General features: G+C 44.9%; 1 protein-coding gene across 1 annotated transcript; it reads left to right on the forward strand.

Annotated features, from left to right (window-relative positions):
• Positions 1–843: 843 nt before the first annotated feature.
• On the forward strand, positions 844–15,337 carry OAT (ornithine aminotransferase). Its single transcript, XM_069980085.1, has 9 exons — positions 844–1,155; positions 2,846–3,070; positions 3,773–3,868; positions 8,410–8,537; positions 11,262–11,384; positions 11,466–11,594; positions 12,004–12,117; positions 12,209–12,353; positions 14,824–15,337. The coding sequence occupies exons 1-9, from the start codon at positions 957–959 to the stop codon at positions 14,982–14,984; spliced, it is 1,320 nt and encodes a 439-aa protein (XP_069836186.1). The 5' UTR covers positions 844–956; the 3' UTR covers positions 14,985–15,337.
• Positions 15,338–25,238: the final 9,901 nt, after the last annotated feature.

A 25,238-nucleotide genomic window follows, 5' to 3' on the forward strand; every position in this document is an offset into this window, starting at 1 on the left:
AGCAGAACAGGAGTTTGTCATTTGCCATTGCTCCTCTTAAAGGGGTTCTTCAATCTCAGCTAATATACTGGATTTGTCAAGTTACATATTTTAGCAAATACATTTATTTAGCAAACTTTCCTCCGTCTTTTGATATACTGCTCTTTACCTCGTTTTACTAGGTTACTGGCCACCACTCTGCTCTAAAAGCAGTCGTTTGGCTGGCACATAAGCTATAGTACAGCATGTGCCTTTTAGTGAATCTGGCTAGGAGAATGGGGCTTTATCTAAGACTGTATGCCAGTCTTGATAAATGTTCCCCTATATCTCTATACATCTATATTATAGCTATATATGCCCCAGCCACACCTTTGCTTTAGAGCAGAGTAGTGGTCTTTAACCTAGACAATGAGCTGTCAAGTCCTAGACGTTTAACTAGGTCAGCTCAAATGAGATACCCCTTTAATATTATCTGTAATGCAATTATCATGAACTATGCCAAACGTTAAATGACCGCTCCATCTCTGCTACATCTATGGTGATGTTGCTGGTTTATGTAATAGGTAACGGGCGGCCATATAGAAATATGACCGTGCAGGCCTTCGAATAATATTTTATCTTCGGAGCAAACACCCAGGGTCAGATAACCCTGCTGATACCAAGATATAGGTTGCAAAACAGATTTTCATCATCCAGTCAGTTTGTTCTCCGTGTGCCGCAGTGTTGACCCAGCGAGGTTATCTATGTGGTTTTGGGTGTGTTTTCATGGTCATCATTGCGCTTGAATGGAAGGTGGCTATTTGGCACGGACATGCTCTGTGGAGCCTGATATCGATCGATGTCGGCTGTTCTCATGGACATTTATAGGCCGGCGTATCTGGGCTGGGATAGCACTTGGATTCACCTGCCCTTACTGCTCTCTTCTGACTCTATTCTATATCACAGGAATCTTCTAGGATCTTCTTGGACTCTTGACAATGTTTTCCAAGCTCGTCCAGAGACGCACCCTGGGTGCGCTGTGCAGCAACCTGAGGGCTTCCATGAGCTCGGCAGGACCGGCGGCTACAGAGAGCTCTGTGGAGGAGGCGCTAACCTCAGATTATGTCTATGAAAGAGAAGCAAAATATGGCGCCCACAACTACCACCCCCTACCTGTGGCCCTGGAGAGAGGAGAAGGTTTGTTCTTTATAATCTAGAGTTACATGTCTGACCTGAATTCCTTAAAAATTTAGAACACAACTTGTCTGGTAAGAACGTCCTTTGTTGCCCTTAGCAACCAATCTGAGCTTTCCTTTCAAATATGAACAAGCTCTGGTAAAATGAAAGCTGAGCTCTGGTTGCTATGGATAATAATGAATGGTCTTCCTATAAGGCCACTTAAGAAATCTCCCTAGCAGTTCCATTTGGGCCGTTAGCTTATTTAAAGGGGTAGTGCGGCGTTTAACTTTTATTCACTAAATAACACACATTACAAACTTTGTAATGTGTGTTATTTAGGTGAATGGCCCCCTTCTCCCCCCACCCCGGAAGTGTGGTGCATTAAACTTATTCGCTGTCAACCCCGGCCGCCATCTTGGGTTGACGACATCATCTTCGGGAGGACTGCTCCAGCCATCCCTCATGCCGGCGCCCCTCTGCTGCGTCTTCAGCTGCTCAGCCGCAATTGACAGCGAATACGTAAGTATAATGCACCACACTTCCGGGGGGGGGGGGGGGGGACGACACGGGGAAGGGGGCCATTCACTTACATAATACACATTACAAAGTTGTATAACTTTGTAATGTGTGTTATTTAGTGAATAAAAGTTAAACTCTGCACTACCCCTTTAATATTCGTATACAGATCGGGGTGCAGGATTTGCTGTCTTTAGAATCGATCTGTTAAAGTATTTTTTTGGTCGAAATCTGGCACGATCACTTTAAGAACTTGACACTTTTTAGAAACTTGTGAAGAGTTTTGACGGGTTGGGGTCTGGGTGAACCGATTGCGAGAACAAGCCGATAGATGCGTGCGCTAAGCTTGTCCCTGGTGTGTCCCTACAGTTTGACACAGATTGGACAGTTTGTGTGCACGCCCCACAAATATACATTTATTCCTAAATTTTTAGGAGGCCTTACTGAGGGATGATCACAATACAGAGTTGTATGAAAGCATGTGCCAGGATTAGGCTGGGTTCAAACTATTTAATGGAGAAAATTGTTGCATTTGTGTGTATCTGTTTTTCCATTGACCTCCCAAGATCAAAATGCATACACTAAAAAAACTGATGCGTTTTGGTTAATTTTTAAATGTAAACGGAAGTCAATGGGAAAACATGCGCACATGCATCCGTTTTTTCCAATAAATGTATCCCTTAAACCAGACGTATTAAACTCAGGCCCTCCAGCTGTTGCAAAACTACAAGTCCCATCATGCCTGGACAGCCAAAGCTTTAGCTTTGGCTGTCCAGGCATGATGGGAATTGTATTTTTAAAACATTTGCTGTCTGGAGGCCCTGAGTTTGACATCCTGACCTTAAACCATGGATGGGGAACCTTCAGCCCTCCAGCTGTTGCAAAACTACAATTCCCATCATGCCTGGACAGCCAAAGTTATAGCTTTAAAGCTATGCCTTAAACAGACAGCAAAAACGCAGTGTGAACCCAGCCTTTGTTCCCCATACAAAAAAAAAATAAAAAATGAATAGTTATTAACACACAGGAGGGGAGGCATCTATACATATTAATTCAAAACCCACAGATTTTGGTGACAATGGCTCATTCCATAGGGGTTCTCTAATGGCAGATATGGGACCAGGCATGTATGAGTTGGGCAAGTTCTGTTAAGTTCATGAGTATTTGGCTAAACATGTGGCTTTGTTTTCAGGTGTATACGTGTGGGATGTGGAAGGCAGGAGATACTTCGACTTCTTGAGCGCATACAGTGCTGTGAACCAGGGACATTGTCATCCTAAAATAGTCGGCGCTCTAAAGTCTCAGGCGGAGAAGCTGACCCTCACTTCTAGAGCGTTCTACAATGACGTCCTGGGGGAGTATGAGGAATATATCACAAAGCTGTTCAATTATAACAAAGTATTACCAATGAACACAGGTAAGATTAAAGAGTAGAGATGACTCTTCTGTATTCCTGGTAAGGCTAGGTTCACACTGCGTGTCTGCAATCCGTTTTTTTGCAAAGAAAGATGAAAAACGCATTAAAAAAACGGATGCATTTGTGTGCATCCGTTTTTCCGTTGACTTTCTTTGTAAAAAAGGATCAAAATGGATCCGTTTTTTTTTTTTTTTTTTTAATGGACACAAAATTAGTGTCAGCTACGTTTGTGTCAGTCAATAAAAATGGATCAGTTTTGATCCTTTTTTTTTTTTTTTTTTTTTTTTTTTTGCAAATGCATCCTTTTTTCATCCGTTTTTTGCAAAATACTTTGTTGGGGGTGATCATCACTGCATAAGACAGTGATTAGTTTCAACTCATTCATAAGACTGTATTATATTCCTGTTAACTATTTAGGATACAAGTTTCAGACCTTTGTGTCGTATTTCAGCGCTATGGACCCCTGCATTGCAGTTTGTCCTCTGAGCCAAGATTTGCTTAGTTGTCTGGATTTCTGCAAGAAATAGACTGCAATATTGTGCAGCTTTTTAAGTGCTTACATTTTTCTTGAGACGGCTCAGAACGTTAGATGTAAAATAAGAGCAGACTTGACTGGAGCGGCCATGCACTTGAATGTATTGGGCCTCCGGATGTGACCAGGTAGTTTGGCACTGATTTAAGCCTGTGACTTTTTCTCTTTAGGTGTTGAAGGTGGAGAAACTGCCTGCAAATTGGCAAGAAAGTGGGCATACACAGTGAAAGGAGTACCCAAGTACAAGGCTCAGATTATTTTTGCAGGTAAATCATCTGACTACGACTACAATTGTGCATTACAAAGCAAAGCTGACTGGTCTAGTTGTAACACTCAGGCCTTATTCACACGATCCGTGAAGTTGTCCGTAACCACAGACCATTTTATAGCCCATTGCCTTTTATTGGGCTATGCATACGTTCCTTGTTTTTCACTGATCCACAATCTGTTCTGAGCAAAAATAGGACCTGTTATAACTAGGTCAAAATCAAGACACAGGTCAACACATAAGTCAGATCTGTGTTTTTCAGATTGTACGGATCCGACATTTGTGTATGTCCATACAATCCATGAAAAACACTGATGCCATTGGTTCAATTGAAAGGGGACATCGATATAGGGGGCAGCAGCCAGTAGCGGTCTTTGGCACCAAGCACCCCAAGCAATCGCTTGGGGCCCCTAACATCCAGGGGGGCCCCCACGCCCTGCTCTTCTCTTGTGCTCAAGACTGCTAGACAGGGCCACTGCCCCGCTCGCTGCCGTGATCTGAACTGTAACTATGAGCACTCATAATGAGCGCTCACAATTACATACAGCAGCTCTGACAGGGCGGGAGCCATTGGCTCCCTTCCTGTCAGTCACTCTTGTGGCCGCAGGAAGTGTTTTCCCTGCGGTCACAAGTGGCCCCTCTGTCCTTGTGGTGTCGGTGCTCCAGTGATGTCACTGGAGCACCGACACCACAAGGACAGACCTTTAAAAAGATCAGTGAAAGACACTGACACAGATGTTTTTTCAGACTGTGGCAGTATAGAGCGGACTTCAACCATTGAACCTTAAAAACCACTGAACCTTAAAAACCACTGAACATGTGAATAAGGCCTAACTGGCTGACGAAATGTGTCCTGTGTTAGCGTAGTGCCTGGTGCTTTGAACCCCCTCCTGAATTCTCACCCCAGACACACTCCTCTATCCTATCTGCTACATGCCGTGTTTTTTGAATTATAGATTACACCTTTTAAGCCCTTAGGCCTAGTTTACATATATAAGTTGCGTCCGTTTTAGTTTTTTTGTAGGAACCTGCCTACAACTGATGTCACAACTGATGCCAAAAAGGCATCAGTTGTCAGGTTTTCGATCCTTTTTTACTTAATAAAAGTAATATCCGTTGCCATAAGTTTTTCATTATTTGTCATTAGTTGTTTGTTTTTCCCCCTCTACAGCATATAGGGGGATATCAATATAGGGGGCAGCAGCATTGCAGGGGGACATCGATATAGGGGGCAGCAGCCAGTAGCGGTCTTTGGCACCAAGCACCCCAAGCAATCGCTTGGGGACCCTAACATCCAGGGGGGCCCCCACGCCCTGCTCTTCTCTTGTGCTCAAGACTGCTAGACAGGGCCACTGCCCCGCTCGCTGCCGTGATCTGAACTGTAACTATGAGCACTCATAATGAGCGCTCACAATTACATACAGCAGCTCTGACAGGGCGGGAGCCATTGGCTCCCTTCCTGTCAGTCACTCTTGTGGCCGCAGGAAGTGTTTTCCCTGCGGTCACAAGTGGCCCCTCTGTCCTTGTGGTGTCGGTGCTCCAGTGACATCACTGGAGCATCGGCACCAGGACAAGGGGAGCGTGGCCACAAGAGTGAAGAGAAGAGGAGATGCCCGGACCCAGGTGAGTATAAGTGTTTGTTTTATTGTGTTATATACTATATGGGAGGGGGAGCGCACAGCGGGGGTCTATATAACGGGGAAGACACAGAGGGGCTATATATAACTGGGGGAGCACACAGGGGGGCTATAGACTACTGGGGCTTCAGAGAGGGGTCTATATACTACTTTAGCCAGCACACAGGGGCTCTATATACTACTTGGGGCAGCAGAATGAGGTCTATATACAACTGGGGGAGCACACAGGAGGTTTATATCCAAGTGGGGGGCACACATGGGGCTATATACTACTGGGGGAGCACACAGGGGGTCTATATACTACTGGGGTAGCACACAGGGGGTCTATATACTACTGGGGTAGCACACAGGGGTCTATATACTACTGGTGGGGCACACAGGGGGTCTAAATACTACTGGTGGGGCACACAGGGGGTCTAAATACTACTGGTGGGGCACACAGGGGGTCTAAATACTACTGGTGGGGCACACAGGGGGTCTATATACTACTGGGGGAACACAGGGGTCTATATACTATTGGTGGGGCACACAGGGGGTCTATATACTACTGGGGGAACACACAGGAGTCTATATACTACTGGTGGGGCACACAGGGGGGGCACACAGGGGGTCTATATACTGCTGAGGCAGAACACAGGGGGTCTATATATAACTGGGGGCACACAGGGGTCTATATACTACTGGGGCAGACCACAGGGGGTCTATATACTACTGGAGGAGCACACAGAGGTCTATATACTACTAGCGGGGCACACAGGGGGTCTATATACTACTGGGGGAACACACTGAGGGTCTATATACTACTGGTGGGGCACACAGGGGGTCTATATACTATTGGGGGCAGCACACAGGGGGTCTATATATAACGGGGAGCACACAGGGGGTATATATATATATATAACTGGGGAGCACACAGGGGGTCTATATATAACTAGGGGCAGCACACAAGGGGTTTATATACTGCTGGAGGAGCACACAGTGGTCTATATACTACTGTGGGAGCACACAGGGATCTATATAATACTGGTGGAGCACACAGGGGGTCTATATACTACTGGGGGAACCACACAGGGGGTTTATATACTACTGGAGGAGCACACAGGGGTCTATATCCAAGTGGGGAAGCACACAGGAGGTCTATATCCAAGTGGGGGAGCACACAGGGGGGGCTATATACCACTGAGGGAGCACACAGGGGAGCTATGTACAAGTGGGGGAGCACACAGCGGGTCTATATATTAGTGGGGGAGCACATAGGGGGTATATGCAACTGGGGCAGCACACGGGGTATATACGACTGGGGGCAGCACACGGGGTTTTTATACAACTGGGACAGCACACAGGGGGTCTATATACTTTTGGGGGAGCACACAGGGGGCTATATATAACTAGGGGAACACAGGCATCTATACACTACTGAGGGGAAGCACACAAGGGGTATATACTACTGGCGGCTGCTCACAAGGGGTATATACTACTGGGGGCAGCACACAGGGGTTTTTTATACAACTGGGACAGCACACAGGGGGTCTATATACTTTTGGGGGAGCACACAGGGGGCTATATATAACTAGGGGAACACAGGCATCTATACACTACTAAGGGGAAGCACACAAGGGGTATATACTACTGGCGGCTGCTCACAAGGGGTATATACGACTGGGGGCAGCACACGGGGTTTTTATACAACTGGGACAGCACACAGGGGGTCTATATACTTTTGGGGGAGCACACAGGGGGCTATATATAACTAGGGGAACACAGGCATCTATACACTACTGAGGGGAAGCACACAAGGGGTATATACTACTGGCGGCTGCTCACAAGGGGTATATACTACTGGGGGCAGCACACAGGGGTTTTTTATACAACTGGGACAGCACACAGGGGGTCTATATACTTTTGGGGGAGCACACAGGGGGCTATATATAACTAGGGGAACACAGGCATCTATACACTACTAAGGGGAAGCACACAAGGGGTATATACTACTGGCGGCTGCTCACAAGGGGTATATACTACTGGGGGCAGCACACAGCGGTTTATTGTTGTGGGAGTGCGTGTCGAGGGGGGGGGGCCAGACATAACTTCGCTTGGGGCCCCAGAAATGCCAAGACCGCCCCTGGCAGCAGCACATGGCAGCCCTCTACTCTGGGCAGCAGGACATGGAGACATCTCCTATAGCAGGGATAGGGAACCTTGGCTCTCCAGCTATTGCAAAACAACTCCCATCATGCCTGGATATCCCAGACATGATGGGAGTTGTAGTTTTGCAACAGCTGGAGAGGCAAGGTTCCCTACCCTTGTCCCAAAGGGTGCTGCACCTGTATAGAGCAGCTGGGGGGTTGCTGCTCCTGCAAGGGGCCCCTCTGCTGAGGAGCCAGGGTCACTAGGGTTAATGGGGGGGGGGGGGGCAGAGACAGCTCTATGGAGCGCCGGAGGATGCATAATGCATGCGTCTGCACACAGCATGCCTCCGGCGCTCTATAGACTTTATTGGATGCAGTGCCGGATGAGGGAGCTGAACGCACGTCAGCTGTGTTCTGACGTGTGGTCAGTCCGGCGGCACTAATGTGAGAACGCATCATCTGTTCTCACATCATCTGAAGAGTCCCATTGAAAACAATGGGATCAGTTCAGAGATGCGTTTCCCTCCGGTGCTTCTCTACTGCACTGGAGGGAAACGCTGCCGGATATATGTAAAATAGGCCTTACCATACCTTGATATGACTGTACCACAGTGGCCTTAGCTAGTATGCATCCAATGTCTATTACATCATGGTGATCTCGTGGTCACTGTGCCTGTTCTATCAATAAGGGCATGTCTATATGCATGAGATCTAAAAATGATGAGGTGATATGTCAATGTACAGTAAACCGCTATGTTTGTTTTCCTTTGTAGCTGGTAACTTCTGGGGACGGACCATGTCAGCCATATCCAGCTCTACAGATCCTTCCAGCTATGAAGGTTTTGGACCATTTATGCCAGGATTTAAGATAATTCCTTACAATGACCTGCCCGCTCTTGAGGTAAGAGCACCAGACAACCATTTCAGTCATGCCTTTAGCTGCTGGGTGTTGTAGTTCTACAATGGTTTGACAGTTTGGGTTGCTGTACTATATCATGATATAAATATAATATGGTAATTGGTACTCTGGCAAAAATCTTTCTTTCAAATCAGCTGGTTTTATAAAGTTTATAGATTCGTAATTTACTTATATTTAAAAATCTCAAGTGTTCCAGTACTTGTCAGCTGCTGTATGTCCTGCAGGAAGTGGTGTATTCTTTACAGTCTCTGACACAGTGCTCTCTGCTGCCATCTCTGTCCATGTCAGGAACTGTCCAAAGCAGGAGAGGTTTGCTATGTGGATTTGCTGCTGCTCTGGATAGTTCCTGTCTCAGACAGATGGCCACAGAGGGCACTGTCACACTGAAAAAACTTTCTGCATACGTACATACAGCAGCTAAGTATAAAAAGACTTGAGATTTTTAAATAGAAGTAAATTGCAAATCTATATAACTTTCAGAAACCAGTTGATTTGAAAGCGAGATTTCTGCCAGAGGACCCCTTTAAGATTCTAACACTGTAGCTGTCGGTCAAAAATGACTCTGGCAGCTGCCTATTTCCTAGAGAACAAAAGGACTGGGCAATTGACATTGAGCAGACTCAATCCTCCTTTCCCCTGACATCTGTTGGACAGATGGGTTGACCTTCATACTCATCAGTCAGCCAGGCCTCCTAAAATCAGCAGGTTCCTCTGATTACTCTCGTAATCTATGAAGGGTTCTCTTTCTAATAACCCTGTACACATTAAAGTCTGTCTCATTAAAGGGTTTCGACCTGTGACGTCTTCATTCTTTCTGGAATCACTTTGTTCTCTAAAATCAGGTCATACCGGTCCAATAATAGAAGTTCTCGCTGTGGTTTGTTTCCGTTCTCTCACGCGGATATGGTTTTGGAGGTCATCCAGGAAGTCAGTGCTTCTCATTTCCTTGTAACTATGGTGCCAAGTAACTTTCCGGCCACAAAGCCCCTGATTTCTATAAATGTTTTTTAAAGTTGGGCTGCATTGTCACGTTTCCTGTTCCTCACGGAACACAGACGTGGAATGCCGGTAATGGACTCTTCCCTGCCCGAGCAGCATCTGTGAGAAGATGCTGGGAGCGGGGAACTGTACAGATATGCGCCACGCTGTAATGAATCGGCCGCACGACGCTGTCATTACAACATGGCGCCTGAGCTAGCACTGTAAAAGTGCAGATAGTCTGGTAATGGGTGATTTTAAAGGACAAGAGGGACCCCATCCAGGAACACTCATCATGCCGCAATCTACCTAGACAGCCAAAGCTAAAGGCATGATGGGAATTGAAGCAGTTTTGGAGCAGCTGGAGGGCCACAGGTACCCTATCCCAGCTATAGAGGGTTACTATCTGTACAGCTGGTTGGAAAGCAGGATAGGGTCTCAAAAGCTTCAGTCCATGTAGCAGAACTTTTTTTTTTTTTAGCATAACATGAACTCTGCCATGTTTCTGCATAGCAATACAAGTCAAACAGCATTTCAAGCCAGAACACAAATGCCATAAGTTTACTAAATCTAACGCTGAACAGCAGCCAGAGGGTTGGGTTAAAGTTACATTTACTTGCTTGGTGTTCCTTTTATATAGGCAATGTCTCAGGTTTTGATCAGTTAGGGTCTAGGTGTTCAGATCTGTAGAAAGGGCCTGGAACACACCTAGTGCAGACTTCTCTACCCAGCTCTGGGAGTCTTATGTCACAGGCGCACAGAACAAAGGGGGAAGTGCTCAGCCATGCACTTCTGCCTGCTTATGCGATCAGCTGAACACCCAGACCACCATGATTAACAGTGACATTGCCCATTTAAAGGTATACCAAGCATGTAGATGTTTGTTGCGGCATTTAAAAACTCCTATTGTGTGTGTGGTTAATTGTAGTAATTGAATGGGATTGTACATCAAATTAACATTGCTTGCAATGTACCATGCATACATGTGCCGGTGTCCAAAACCCAGTTGATAGTCCGGCTTCCCAGCTGCTATAACTGCACAGAGCTCAGTGTAACAAGTCCAGACCTAGCAGAATATTTTCACTGTCGATCTGCAGATGTCGCCCCTATACACTGAGGTCTGCAGCCTTTCCCCACCAGAATGTGCATGCTATGATTCTAAAAACATTCACTCATCGTGGTGAAAATGATCTTTCACTTTGTAATTGCCCTCCATGTGTATTTTGAGATTTTGCATTGGAATCCATACCACAGCTCTGCAGTGATCTGCCATGTGGACCTGCCCTAAAGTACATCTGGGGTAAACAACTCCTTAGGTTATTTTTAGGACTTAGACCTTACCTTGGTTATACTTGGATGTGAGTGACAAGGTCAGAACAGGGAAAAACATGTGACCAAGGAAGACGACCTCTATTGATGGTGATCACAGCAGCTGTATAATGGGTGGTGTACTAGAGGCAGGAACTCATTGGACCTTAAAACCTGCATTGTTCTAGCCCTTGTATTGGTGGTATACAGAAAATGGGCCTTTTTTTTTTTTTTTTTTTATGGCAATGGGTGGCTACATACTCTTCCTATGCCCATCCACCATCCAGGCACCCCTCACTACTTCAGTACTCTGACCCTAACCCACATATCAATATACAAATGTAGAGAAAAATATTTCAGAATAACCTTTAATAATAGAATTGTTTAATATTTTTTTTTTTCCCCCCCATATTCATGTAGAGAGCACTCCAGGACCCCAATGTAGCCGCATTTATGGTGGAACCAATTCAGGGTGAGGCCGGTGTCATTGTTCCAGATGAGGGATACCTGACAGGAGTGAGGCAGCTGTGCTCGGCACACAATGTAAGTGGTCTATCACCTCTCGGGAGGGACCCTCCAATGACTATGCTGGATGTGGCTGATGAGCTTTATTCTCTCCCATAGGTTCTGTTAATTGCTGATGAGGTGCAGACTGGCTTGGCCAGAACTGGGAAGATGCTTGCTGTGGACCATGAGGATGTCCGCCCTGATATGGTGGTGCTAGGAAAAGCCCTGTCAGGGGGAGTTTATCCCGTAAGTATACAAGTGGCTAAATACTTGTAGGATGTGCCGGATGACAAGTAGAGACCATTATATGGAGGGTAATTTCACAATTTGTTGAGGAAGGAACATGACAAAGCACAGTCATGCTGGTGAGATGAGTTCTTGAGTCATTTTGGGGCACTCAAACAGCATACACACAATGTGAGGAATTACTCTGCCTCCACCTATGAAGACCCTACAGCGACAAGGTTAAGGCTATATAGACATAATGCAGATTCAGCCATCATGAGACCCTACCCTTTGTGTTTATTCACACAATGCAGTCAAATTTTGCAATTGTATTTGTGCCGTGAGTTTGGGCAGCTGATATGTGGCCAGTGTTATACAGGAATACAGTAGCAGAATACTTGGCTGAATATCATGGTGTATTGTTTTTCAGGTATCTGCTGTACTGTGTGACGATGAAGTGATGCTCACCATTAAGCCAGGTGAACATGGATCAACATATGGAGGAAACCCTCTGGCGTGTCGTGTAGCCATGGCTTCCCTAGAGGTATTTACCACTGTGTGTTGTTCAGTCGTTGTAGGTGTCCATGTTGCTTTGGACATCAGTCACTAGGTTTATTGTTCTAATATTTTTATAGGTTATTGAAGAGGAGAAATTGGCAGACAATGCCAGAGTAATGGGTGAGCTGTTGAGAGCAGAACTCATGAAGACCCCCTCAGACATTGTCGCTGATGTTAGAGGAAAGGGATTGCTAAACGCCATTGTCATAAAACAAACCAAAGGTAAGTAGTGACCCCTGTCAGAGAATAGGCATGTGAAACATGGCTGCTTTATGCCAAGCACAGTATTATGTCTCCCCTTGGGTTATCTTGAGTGCAGTGAAATGCAGCTAGAAGAAGAATCCACTAGAGGTCACACGTCTCCTCCATCTGTCCATGGAAATGCTTTATTTTTCAAGATTTATGGCTCCTGGGAATGCAGGCTGACTACTACACATGTAGAGCCAAATAAGCCACAGGCTGCCCCATATTTTAGGGAGTCAGGACATGAGTGACTTTCTGCAGCGGCCAAGGCAAACCACTCATATTGTGCTAGGCTACGGGAAAGAATAGACCTGTATTGTATTCTCATGTGATTGCGGAGCCCATGACTAGATCATTGGTGCTTCAGTCTTAGTTCAAAGTAAAATGGGTTTCTATATCAGATTCAGTCTTTCTTTTTATCTGTGTATATGGAATAAGGCTATGTACATGGGTAGCAGTTTAGCGGTTTACCCACAATTGTATAGGCTTTACTATTCTCATAATCTAAAGTATGAAGTCATGGTATCACACTTTTTTTTTTAAGGGAAATTCCCCCTGAAGGTAATCCCACTGGTAATAAACTTCCCAACCCCTAAAATGTAGTTGGTTCCTCTGGCTTAGGGTCCATTTACACAGAAAGATTATCTGATAGATTATCTGTGAAAGATTTGAAGCCAAAGCCAGAAACAGACTATAAACAGATCAGGTCATGAAGGAAATCCTGAGATTTCTCCTCTTTGCAAATCCATTCCTGGCTTTGGCTTCACATCTTTGGCAGATAATCTGTCAGATAATCTTTCTGTGTAAATGGACCCTGGTTGGGGGTTGGCTAAGGTGAAAGATCACAGCCCGACCCCTTTTTCGGGAGAAAAGCTGCAGTGAGAGCTCTCTTGCTTGGGCTTACCACCCAAATAGAGAACACTGGAACCCTTGGCTGTGTTGAATGTTCATGTGTATGGGGAGGATGGGGGCCGAACAGGAGAGAGCTGATGGCTGAATGATTGGCCATAAGTTATTGAAGGCATATGGCCAGCTTTAATATCCCCCATTTGCATGGGGGGGATTTTCTATTCTCGCCTGGCTGAATCAGCCTCTATTCTTCCTCCACTTTGCAATCACAATGGATGAGATTGTTGTTTTGTGACTGCGGGCATAATGCTCCCTGCAGCCACAAGAGTGATTGACAGGGTGGGGAGCCGTTTTGTCAGTTAGCTGTAAACGTTCATCAGGAGTGCTTAGGGTGCAGCACCCTCCAGGAGCAGGGGGCCTCGCCACTTGCCTGGGTTCACTGGTTACTGATGCCTGCACTAGCACTAGGGATTCAGGGCAAATACCTTGGATTCTGGTGTTGGTGATCCCTGGCAATTGTGCCTCAGACCTGTTAAATTTTTCCCTATGGCTAGGTTAGTAAGGTCATAGTTCTCCATATTTATGTGCTTCCTAAATGCATGGAAAACTCCAACAGTCATGTTTAAGTGATTTTTAGGCAGCAGTTTTAAACTGGAAAATATTACAGGCATCAGCTTTAAAACCACACAATCAAAAAAGCAGAAAACATGACATTTAAAGCGACTCTGTACCCACAATCTCCCCCCCCCCCCCCCCCCCCAACCATTTGTGCCTTCAGATAGCTGCTTTTAATCCAAGATCTGTCCTGTGGTCCATTCAGCAGGTGATGCAGTTATTGTCATAAAAAATTACTTTTAAACTTGAAGCCCCGTGCCAAACGGGAGTATCTGCCCTAACTTTGCACAACCTCTGTCCTTCCTCCCCACCTTCTTCATCATTAGGAATGCTCCAGGCAGATTGTCTCCTATTCCTCACCTGTGGCAGCCCGGCACATGGGCTGTATCGTTAATCACCTGTGCAATGTTCAGCATGTAGAAAATGTTCCAGTGGCATTCCTAATGCTGAAGAGGGTGGGGAGGAGGGACGGAGGGGTGGTGCAAAGTTAGGGCACAGATACTCCCGTTTGGCACGGGGCTTCAAATTTAAGTGTTTTTTTAGGACAATAACTGCATCACCTGCCGAACGGACCCCAGGACAGATCTTGGATTTAAAAGCAGCTATCTAAAGGTATAAGCGGTTTGGGGGGAGGGGTCAGATTGTGGGTACAGAGTCTCTTTAAGAGATCCCTGTACTTAAAGCTCTTGCCATGTCAAAGTTTGGACTGCTTAGGATGTTCAGTCCATAAAAATGGTAATCCAGCGCTACACAAACATGGCCACTTTCTTCCAGAGACAGCCCCGCTCTTGTCTCCAGCTTGGGTGGTGTTTTGCTGCTTAGTTCCATTGACCTGTGTCTAATATGTAAACAGATTGAACTTGATAAATGCCTTTAAATCAATTTTGCTTGAAACTCCTTGCAGATTTCATAGTGTGAACATACCCCTAGTTGGGAATTTCAGTCCACACCTTAATGCTTTAACGTGATGTCCCTTTCTCTTTAGATTGTGATGCTTGGAAGGTGTGTCTCAGACTTCGTGATAATGGACTTCTGGCCAAGCCCACTCATGGCGACATCATCAGGCTGGCCCCACCGCTGACCATCAAGGAGGATGAGATCCAGGAATGCATTGAAATCATCCATAAGACTCTCCTCTCCTTCTGAATCATCAGTCCTAAACCCCTCTGTACTTCTCATGTGGTTACTTGATTGAATTGGATACTCTAAGCATTTAGAGTGTTACTAAATTTGGTTCAATGGACACAGTGTGCCCTCTACTAAACTGCTAGTGACCCCTGTATAGTTCTTGGTAAGAGCTGGCGGGTTCCCGTTATGGGTAATGGACCAGTTTTAGTCATCTCATGCAGCCCTCTCATACTGAAGATGTTGCTTGTATCTAGTCTTTGGTTTTTCTATGTACTGTAGTATTTATAGTAATAAAGTAGAAATTATTTAATATATTAGATGTTAAAATTTTTGCTGCTTCTAAAATGTGAATAAAGTATGGCTTCTCTGAACCGTCTGCACCCGTTATTGCATGGTATCTCTAGACTGGCCTTAAAGTGACTCTTTAGTAGAGATGAGCGAACCTGGAGCATGCTCGAGTCCATGTGAACCCGAACTTTCGGCATTTGATTAGTGGTGGCTGCTGAAGTTGGATAAAGCCCTAAGGTTATGTGGAAATCATGGATATAGTCATTGGCTGTATCCATGTTTTCCACATTAACCTTAGAGCTTTATCCAAGTTCAGCAGCCCCAGCTAATCAAATGCCGAACGTTCGGGTTCGGATGGACTTGAACCCGAACCTGGACCTGGTTCGCTCATCTCTGCTATTTAGTCACAATCTGTCCCCCAAAATACATTGTACCATCGCATAGCTGCTTTTAATCAAAGATTGTCCTAAAAAATCAACTTTTAAACTTGCAGCCCTGTGTCAAACTGGCGTAGCCTAGAGTGTCTATGCCCTAAGCCTGCCACCCATGCCCCTCTATCACTTGTCGTCATTAGGAGTGTCCCAATGGATGGGGACACTATGTAATAACAGGACCTAACTTTTATACTGGTTAATCATTGCAAGCTGAGCCACACAATGCAATCGGACAGGACATTAATCCCTAGTCACTTGGGTATACGATTTGGCTGCTACATTCTTTATATTAAATACCTGGATCCAGCATCTAATCTGTAGGGAAATAACCTGCTGCACATAGGGCTCTTTATAATCTAGATGACTGAATTATAGCCGGGGTATAGTCTTTATTGCTTGTCCTCTCTAGCTGCAGAGAACATGGAGGGGTGGACGGCTCTCTGCATTGAAAGTTCATTTTAGGCTTCTTGAGATAATCTACTCTGTAGATGTGACAGTGTTTGTGCTGCACCAGTGATCACAATGGAGGATTAGCTAATCTGCTTTGACTATATTAGCCTTGTAGCTACAACTGTGCATGTTTAGTTATTAATGCAGTATAGGCCTGTCTACAATGGGCTCTTCTGTATACACCAATGGGGCTTCCTGCTCATGTTCTCCAATGGGCACTAATGAAGGATCTAATTCTAAACCATGTAGACTTGTTATAAGGTCTACCCTATATTGGGATGTGCCAACAAGTTAATATCTATGGGCAGTGGTAAATCCTGGTCATCCATTCTTTGAGAAGAGATAAATGGAGGCTGTACATGCCTAAAACATTACAGAAGGTTCTTCTACAATCCAGGTTTGCCTGCATCTCATTTCAGGCCTATGTAGGTTTTTCCTCCCCATTGTGGCATGTTGGACAGGTCATAGGCCATTCACGCTGCTGGAGTGAATCTTCTCAGTACTTACAAAGCTTATGGCATATAAACAATCCATTACTACAGCCTTTTAAATGAGACATAAGGACCTTCCCTACGAGAAACGTACCAACCTGATCAATGTTGAGAATCACACACTACTTGCTGCGGCAGTGTAGCCTTTTGTAAGGGCTGTACTACACGGCCCAATAACCGATTTTAAACAAGCACCAATCTAGTAGATCAGCGCTAGTTAACTGCCTATTACACAGCTCTATAATTGTGCAGGCCGCTAAGCCAATCACTGGCCAAGATAGGACAGCACCAAGGAAATGATTGGCTGAGCGGCCTTTTACTCCAGCAATTTTTGTTTTATTTTTTATATACCATATCCTTGGCTGTCTGCCCGCATCTCTTAGGGCCCTATTAAACGGAGTGATTGGCCCAGTTCGCCCGATTATCGCTCTGTGTAAAACAGACAGCAGAAATAATCTCCCGCCGACCGTGCATCGCTAGATGTAAAATGGCAATGCGCGGCTGACAATTGAACAAACTGTTAATACATTACCTGTCCACGTTCCTGGTCTTCTGCTCTGTATGCATCCGGTCACTGGCCAATCACTAGCTGCTCTGAAGCTGCGGCACCAGGATGCGTACAGGGCGCAGGAGAAGACTGGGAACGTGGACATATAATGTATTAACTGTTTAGGCAAGGGCTGCATGGACATTGCTAAACTATTATAGGGCCATGTAATAGGCTCAGTAAATGTGCGCCGATCTAGCAGATTGTATGCAGTGGTCAGTACCTAGTAAATGTTGTCCAAGGATGGACAACTGGTGTCAGATTTGTTGGTGCCCAAGGATCGCCGATGTGGTGTGAAGACTAACTTGTCTACTACCCTCCTGCAGAAAAGCTAGTGTAGTACAAGTTGCAAGCAAAAAATAAATATTCTGTCTGTAATAGATTCTAGAACACACTGGTAATTGATGTCCATGCTACCCCCCCCCCCCCCAAAAAAAATCCACTCTTTAAAGCGCCTACAATGGCCACCATGACATCAAGACTGGCCCATTGTGCAATAGAAGATAGACATATGATTGTTTGAGCTCCTAGCCCCCACATTAGCAGAAGACAAAGTCGTAAGAATCTTAGTAGAGAAAAGCGCAGATGACTGTGTATTATAAAAGACGCGTCTATAAACTATTATATGATCCAGCGACTTTCAGACTCCGCTCATCTGAGGATACATAAAGCTCTACAGGAATTGTTGTTTGGATGTGATATGAATGTTGCATTGAAGAAAAATTCTATTTGTGGCTGCTGCTGGTGTAAATATGGCAGGTACATATACGAGTAAATTGATTCGCCAGCGCATAGACTATAATGGGAAAATCAATTGTTTAATTTAGCTCTCTGAAATTGAATGACAAACTCAATGTATTTTAATAGCAGATGGATTGCAGACTGGTGGAGCTGTAATTGGTTATATAAATGTGCTCAGTCTACCTGTATGTACGGCGGATAATAGTGCGGAACCAGAAAAATCTATGTGATGTTAAATACACTTGTGTCAAGAAAGACGGAGGTATTATACGAGCCAACGATACCTTTATTGGTTAAAATGATACTTGCAGCCTTTCAGAGTGCAGAGACCTTGTATGGAGGGTGATGCATCATTACAGAACTTATCTGGAAACATTGATGGTAGGCTGTCAATATTGGATCAGCAGGGGTCCGGCTCCTGGCACCCCAACCCATTAGCTGTTTAAAGAGACCACCGCTCTCATGTCAGTGCTCTCAAGGCTTTTATACCTGTACTGCTGTACTATGAGACTGGGTTCACACTGCCTTTTTGCAATCCGTTTAACGGATCCGTTTTTTTAACAGACAAAAAAGTGTCAGCAATTTTTTGTGTCCGTCAAAAAAAACGGATCGGTTTTTTTTTATAATGGAAGTCAATGGAAAAACAGATCAAAACGGATGCGCACAACTGCATCCGTTTTTCATCCGTTTTTTTCAAAAAACGGGTAAAAAAAAATGGATTGCAAAAACGCAGTGTGAACCCAGCCTGCTGTTACCCATGCGGACGGAGTGTGGCAGCCATTTGCTGCACGAATTTGTTGACCAATTGAACAAAGGGCCCACAGTACTTGGAAAAGTGGCTATGCCTGGTACTGCAAATTAGCGACTGGGACTAAGGGTCCTATTCCACGGGCCGAGGAGGGCCCGATCAACTATGTAAACGAGTGGCGATCTGCTAGATCGCCGCTCGTTTACTGGGCCTATTCCACGGCCCGATGATTGTTGAGCGAGGGCTGCAAGGACATCGTTACCGATGTCCTTGCAGCATCATACATTACCTGTCCAGGCTTCTTCTCCGCGCTGTTTTCATCCCCGGGTCCCACGCGCTCAATCTTCAGAATGGCCGGTCAGCTGACAGGCCACACTCAGCCAATCACAGGCCGCGGTGGTCCCGGCCTGTGATTGGCAGAGTGCTCCGTCAGCTGACCGGCCATTCTGAAGATAGAGCGCGTGGGAGCCGGAGGTAGTGTATGATGATGATGATGCTGCTGCTGCTTCTCAAATCGTGGGTCGCCCGCTGCGCACCGCTATTCAACCGTAGCTATGCACGGTGGGGGAACAATGATTTTAGGTCTGGCCCTAAATGAACGATCAGCCGATGACACGATCATCGGCTGATCGTTCTCTCTATTTCACTGAACGATAATCGGCCGAATCGGACCAAATGGGGCCGATCCGGCCGATTATGGTTACTGTGGAATAGGGCCCTAAGCTACTACCATGTACAGCCCCTATACAACAATACAGAGATATAATTGGCAATGAGGGCTATGGTTCCTTCAGTAGGGATGCTGGAAGTTGTACCCCTAAGGATGGGCTGGTAGACTTTCTATAGAGCCCATCTTAAAGCAAATGTACCATCAGTACATTCTCTTTAAGTTTCACACATTGATAGAACGTTGCCAGTGCCTCGGTCCTGTTTTTGAACCGCGGCCTGGTTCCTGTGTACAGGGCTGTTCGATTCCCGGGCACCGGCCAGGGGTGAAGCACTGGAGGTGGGCCGGCCCGCCCCCAGTAGGAGGAAACCCCCTCCCATCTATGATGCTGCTCCATTGTTTCTAACCGCGGGAACAGGGCTGCAGTTCAAAAAAGGACCCCGCGCCAGTACCATTCTATCCATACGCGAAACTTAAAACGGAACTCCAGGTAGTGGTTAAAAAAATGAAACTTCTGCAGAAGCATATGGCATTACTTACCTGTCTATCCCAGTTTTGAAACTACCAAAAATCCATTTGTTTTGGTTGTTTCTGTTCTTCCTGGTTTGGCATTTCCCAGAATGCAATGCTTTCCCTCATGTGATCATCACAGCCCCCACCCATTACAATCAGTAAAATTAGTGCAGCAGCTGCTTCTGGCCGGTTAGAGATGGTGAAACAGTCAGGGGATTGGGTTATCCAGCCAAGCCTCCTGTGACATAATGCCTGCATCATCAGCAAACACACACAATGTGAGACAGAGGCATGGAAGATTTGTCTCCTAAGGGGGATAGCAGAAGGAGCAGGAGACAATGTGAATTGGCACAGGGGCCATTTTTCTTCACTTCCTGGATTTCTATCAGCTACCAGTGTGGCAGAACCGTACAGATACAGTAATACATTGTATAGACACATCTATATAACTTTTAATGTACTTTTAATAGAAAACAAGTTCTTATCCGGAGTTCCCCTTTAAACCAAATGTACTGATGGTACATTAGCTTTAAATACATGCTTTAGCTGAGTGCTGTTCCCTATTTATTTCAGTGATCTCACCACTAGGACCCCCACCAACCAAACTCAAAAGATTCTTTTAAACAAGTTGCTAACATAACATCATAATCCACTTGTAAGTGTAGTGTATGCATCACAGAACAGTGCCTCCTAGTGGTGGAGCGTAGATTGCTCCTGCACCTAATCAGTGTGAGATCCTTAGAGTGTGACGCGGTCCTCCTGTAGAGTTTAAATAAAGAACTTTCTATCGATGAATAGATATACTGTAATGTAAAATAATATAATCTATATATTCACTGACTGCAATGTGGGGAAATACTTTTATGTTTGTACTTGTTTTGCTTTTGTATTACAGCTATAGCATAAGTTTCCAACATTGCAAAGCCAAAACTGGACCATATCCACCCTCCCCACCTCGGATATGCAGCGCTCTTAGAAAGACCTCATGTTCGACATCATCGTTCAGGAATCCTGAAACCGTTCAGTGGTTGTGAATAAGGAGCGAGATTGCTGACACCCACAGAAGAGAAGGCTAACCCCCCATTATGTGGTTAATCCAATGACCGAGATCTGCTACACGCTCCATAGAAGTCAACCGGTTGTTATTGTTGGAGATTGTAGTATACAGTATATTTATAGGCCCCAGTCATAGAATACATGAGCTGATTTTTAATATAACCCTCATGGATCCCTATTTTAGGTGAAAAAACATCACATTACTAGGATGTGAGGGGTACTCTGGCAAAAATCTTATTCTTTCAAATCAACTGGTTTTAGAAAGTTTAGAGATTTGTAATTTATTTCTATTTAAATATCTCAGGTTTTCCAGCACGTATCAGCTTCTGTGCGTCCTGCAGAAACTAGTGTATTCTCTCCAGTCTGACACAGTCCTCTGCTGCCACCTCTGTCTGAGACAGGAACTGTTTAGAGCAGCAGCAATTCCCCATAGAAAACCTTTCCTGCTCTGGACAGTTCCTGACATGAACAGAGGTGGCAGCAGAGAGCACTGTGTCAGACTGGAAAGAATAAACCACTTCCTGCAATACATACTTTTAAATATAAGTAAATTACAAATCTATATTACTTTCTGACACCAGTTGACATGAAAGAAAAAGATTTTTGCCGTGGTACCCTTTTAAAGGGGTGCTCCAGCATGGGGGCACTTTCTGGGGAGGACCGGGGAGGCGGTGGCTGAAATAAAAGACGTCCACTCACCTCCCCAGTTCCAGAGGCGGGTCACTCATCGCGGCGCTCCGGTACCCGGTTCCCGGCCGCTTCCTGGTGTCTGACGTCGCCCGTGACGCTACGTCTCAGGGCTGCTCAGCCACTCAGTGAAGGAGGCGGGATCCGAGCGGACTTCAAACGGATCCCGCCTCCTTCACTGAGTGGCTGAGCGGCCCTGAAACGTAGCATCTCGGGCGGAGTCAGACACCAGGAAGCGGCCGGGAACCAGGGACCGGAGCGCCGCAATGAGTGACCCCCCCAAAAAGTGCCCCCACACTGGATAACCCCTTTAAAACAGATCTATAGAATTTTAAAGGCATTATTAAAAGCACATCTATGTCGAAATGCGTTGGAATAATTAACGGTCTGGAATGTTCGTGGTGAGATAGATTAATAAAGTTACAGATTTTTAAATTTATTGTTCTGACAAGATCCAGCAGGACGGATATAGAGGTGTAACGGAGTAACCCGTAATTTGTGTGACTATATTGTTATTGTGCAGGTTACAGGTTGTTCTCCACTTTGGACAATCCCTACTTGCTAGAAGTAGCCAGTCCATTGATTCGGGAGCCAATAGACCTCTATTCTCTTGATCAGTGGAGCCACCAATAGGTAGACCCCACCAATTTGCCTGTTAACCCTTATACTTTGGGTTGGGTACGTCCAAGCTTTGTATAACCCCTTTAAACATTACACAGTGCAAAGAATGGACAGGCCAGAGCTATTGCTTCTCCACTATGGCCTTGAGATTAAGACCTTCCCTCTAATAATTCAGAATCCCCTCTTCCTTATATACTTTTAGGGCATATGGATGTCATACACAGTAGGGGTTTCTGCCGGACGTAGCCACCGTATTGCAGGGTCGTTAATTCAGGTAATAAGCAATAAAATATGACATGCCATTCCACATATTCCCTGCAGGGGGCATCGATTCTCCTGGCAATAGCAGCTCAACACCATGGATTTCACTGACAACTGCAGGATTGCTATGGTTGGATAAGGTACTGCTTTATATACTGCATATATATAATTGAAATGATGGTATATAAATAAATACAGCGACAGCATTAGCACAAGGTTTACCTGGGCAAGTGCCGGGGCCCACAGCTCCTCTAGGGGCCCAGAGAGGGAGAAGGGCCCGGTGTTCTAATGTTCAGCCTACTCACTGTAGTGTAGGGTGAGCAGGCTGGACATCAGAAGACACAGGAGACAAGACCTGCAGAGGGAGAGAGAAGGGTGAAGGACCTGATCACATGACCCGAAGGTCCTCAACCTAACAGTGTAGAGACCAGTCTGGAAAAGGGATAAGACTGAGCTGTGAGTGCTGTGTGTGCTCTGTGTGTCAGTAATGTATGTCAGTCAGTCAGTGTCTGTGTCAGTGTGTGTGTCAGTAATGTATGTGTCAGTCAGTCAGTGTTTGTGTCAGTCAGTGTCTGTGTCAGTGTGTGTCAGTTATGTATGTGTCAGTAAGTCAGTGTTTGTGTCAGTGTGTGTCTAATGTAGGTGTCAGTCAGTCAGTGTGTGTGTCAGTAATGTATGTGTCAGTCAGTCAGTGTCTGTCAGTCAGTGTATGTGTCAGTAATGTATGTGTCAGTCAGTCAGTGTGTGTGTCAGTAATGTAGGTGTCAGTCAGTCAGTGTGTGTCAGTAATGTATGTATCAGTCAGTCAGTGTCTGTGTCATCCAGTTTGTGTGTCAGTAATGTTTTTGTCTATGTTAGTGATGTCTCAAGTGATTGTGGGCCCCTGGATGAGTGGCCTGCTGAGGCTCTGTCCCCCAAGGACCCACAAAATCCTGGAGCTGGCCCTGAATAAATATATAGCAGGCATTATCCAGATAGGCAACGAACAATTTACAGGGTTGGTCTTTGGCTCTTCAGTCAATGAACAAGCAGAATTGCAACGTAAAGCAAGGACAGTGCAAAAGCTGGACCTTCTTAAAGGGATTTATCCAGGACTAAAGAAAAAAAAACAAACAACAACACATGCTTTCTTTCAAAAACAGTGCCACCCTTGTCCTCAGTTCTTATATGGTATTGCAGCTCAGCTGAGTAGAGCCAAGTTGTGATAACACAAACAACCTGAGGACAGGTGAGGTGCTGTTTTTCTAAGAAAGCAGCCATGTTTTTTAAATCTTGGATAACCCCTTTAAAAGATATGATCTTGTATCATTGCTATGCAGGACTGGTTTAAAGAGGGTGGAAAACTGGGCCATTGGGGAGCGTAATATTAACCCCTTCACTGCCTTAAACTACTAAGAATTTTAGAAAATTATAAAAACTGAAAGAGACAGGTTGCCACTTTGCCCAGAGTCCCACATGAGCCTAATGGAGCAAATAGGACTAGAGATAATATGGAGCCAACAGTACCCCAAAACGGTGACTACTCCCTGGTGTGTAAGGCCACATCTGCACTTCGGCTTTGAGGCCAGTGAAGCAGACATGACTCATACATGTCTGGCCCTTGAAGTGAATTTACATTCTTTCCATTGTTAGAACTAATCCATTTCTTTGTCTCTTATGAATTCCGTCACTCAGGATTGTGCAGGATTTATTCCTCACTGTCATATATCTGAGAATGTAAATTATATGTCATTTATCAATGTCTTTTATCAGAGAGAAAACTAACAAGGTTTGGATGTTCATCCTTTTTTGCTGTTTTTGTATAATTCTGCTTGTTATACAGGGAATGTGACAACCAGGCGGTAACAGTTTGGTAGGAAACTGCTGGAAACCTGTACATACTGTTATTTTACAGGCATGTGTTACCCCTGTGTATGGGACCACACTTTTATTGGGTTACATAGGAGTAACACATAAGTGTAAGATAGGTTGCACACAGGGTTAGTTTGTAAACTTGTAACCATGAAAACAGAGAAGTCTGCACAGAAAACATATACATAAAAGAGAGAGAAAATTTGCTTAAAGGGGTACTCCAGATAAAAGGGTTTTCTTTCAAATCGAATCAGAAAGTTAAATAGATTTGTAATTTTCTTCTATTTAAAATTTTCACGTTTTCCAGTACTTATCAGCTGCTGTATGTCCTGTAGGAAGTGGTGTTTTCTTTCCAGTCTGCTACAATGCTCTTTGCTGCCACCTCTGTCCATGTCAGGAACTGTCCAGCGCAGCAGAGGTTTTCTATTGGGAAAAAATACAGAATACAAATCTATATAGTTGATTTAAAAGAAAACCCTTTTTCGCTGGGGTTCCCCTTTAAGCAAATTTAGAATATCTTCCTTGACATTTTCTCCCTGTTTTATTTTTTTCTGAGCAGACGTCTATGTCTTCATGGTTACGAGTTTCCAAACTAACCCTGAGAGGAGCCTATTTACACTTATGTGTTCTCCTTTAATTTTAGATAATTAAAAAAATAAATAGATAAATAAAAAATTAAATATTGTGCCTATTATTTTTTATTGTCATAACTTGCCATTCATAACTATGCATCATCTCATGTGGCTGTATTGTCCAATGATTAAAGTGATGTCCCCTACATTGATGCTTTGTCTGTATAGATGTAACATCCAATGCCAGCCACTGGCAGTGTAACCGCGGGGCATTACATTACCATGTCTGTATCATCACTTGGGTCTAGTCATCCCACCAGAGAATAGAGGAACACGTGAACGGAC

Source organism: Dendropsophus ebraccatus, chromosome 8 (assembly GCF_027789765.1).
Source record: "Dendropsophus ebraccatus isolate aDenEbr1 chromosome 8, aDenEbr1.pat, whole genome shotgun sequence".
NCBI classification, from domain to species: domain Eukaryota; kingdom Metazoa; phylum Chordata; class Amphibia; order Anura; family Hylidae; genus Dendropsophus; species Dendropsophus ebraccatus.

What these genes read in the sequence shown, in the direction of transcription:
- OAT (XM_069980085.1), top strand. Translation starts at nt 957, where the DNA reads ATGTTTTCCAAGCTCGTCCAGAGACGCACCCTGGGTGCGCTGTGCAGC. An exon ending in GGCCCTGGAGAGAGGAGAAG is followed by an intron (nt 1,156 to 2,845) that starts GTTTGTTCTTTA and finishes CTTTGTTTTCAG; the next exon opens with GTGTATACGTGTGGGATGTG. An exon ending in TAGCCATGGCTTCCCTAGAG is followed by an intron (nt 12,118 to 12,208) that starts GTATTTACCACT and finishes ATATTTTTATAG; the next exon opens with GTTATTGAAGAGGAGAAATT.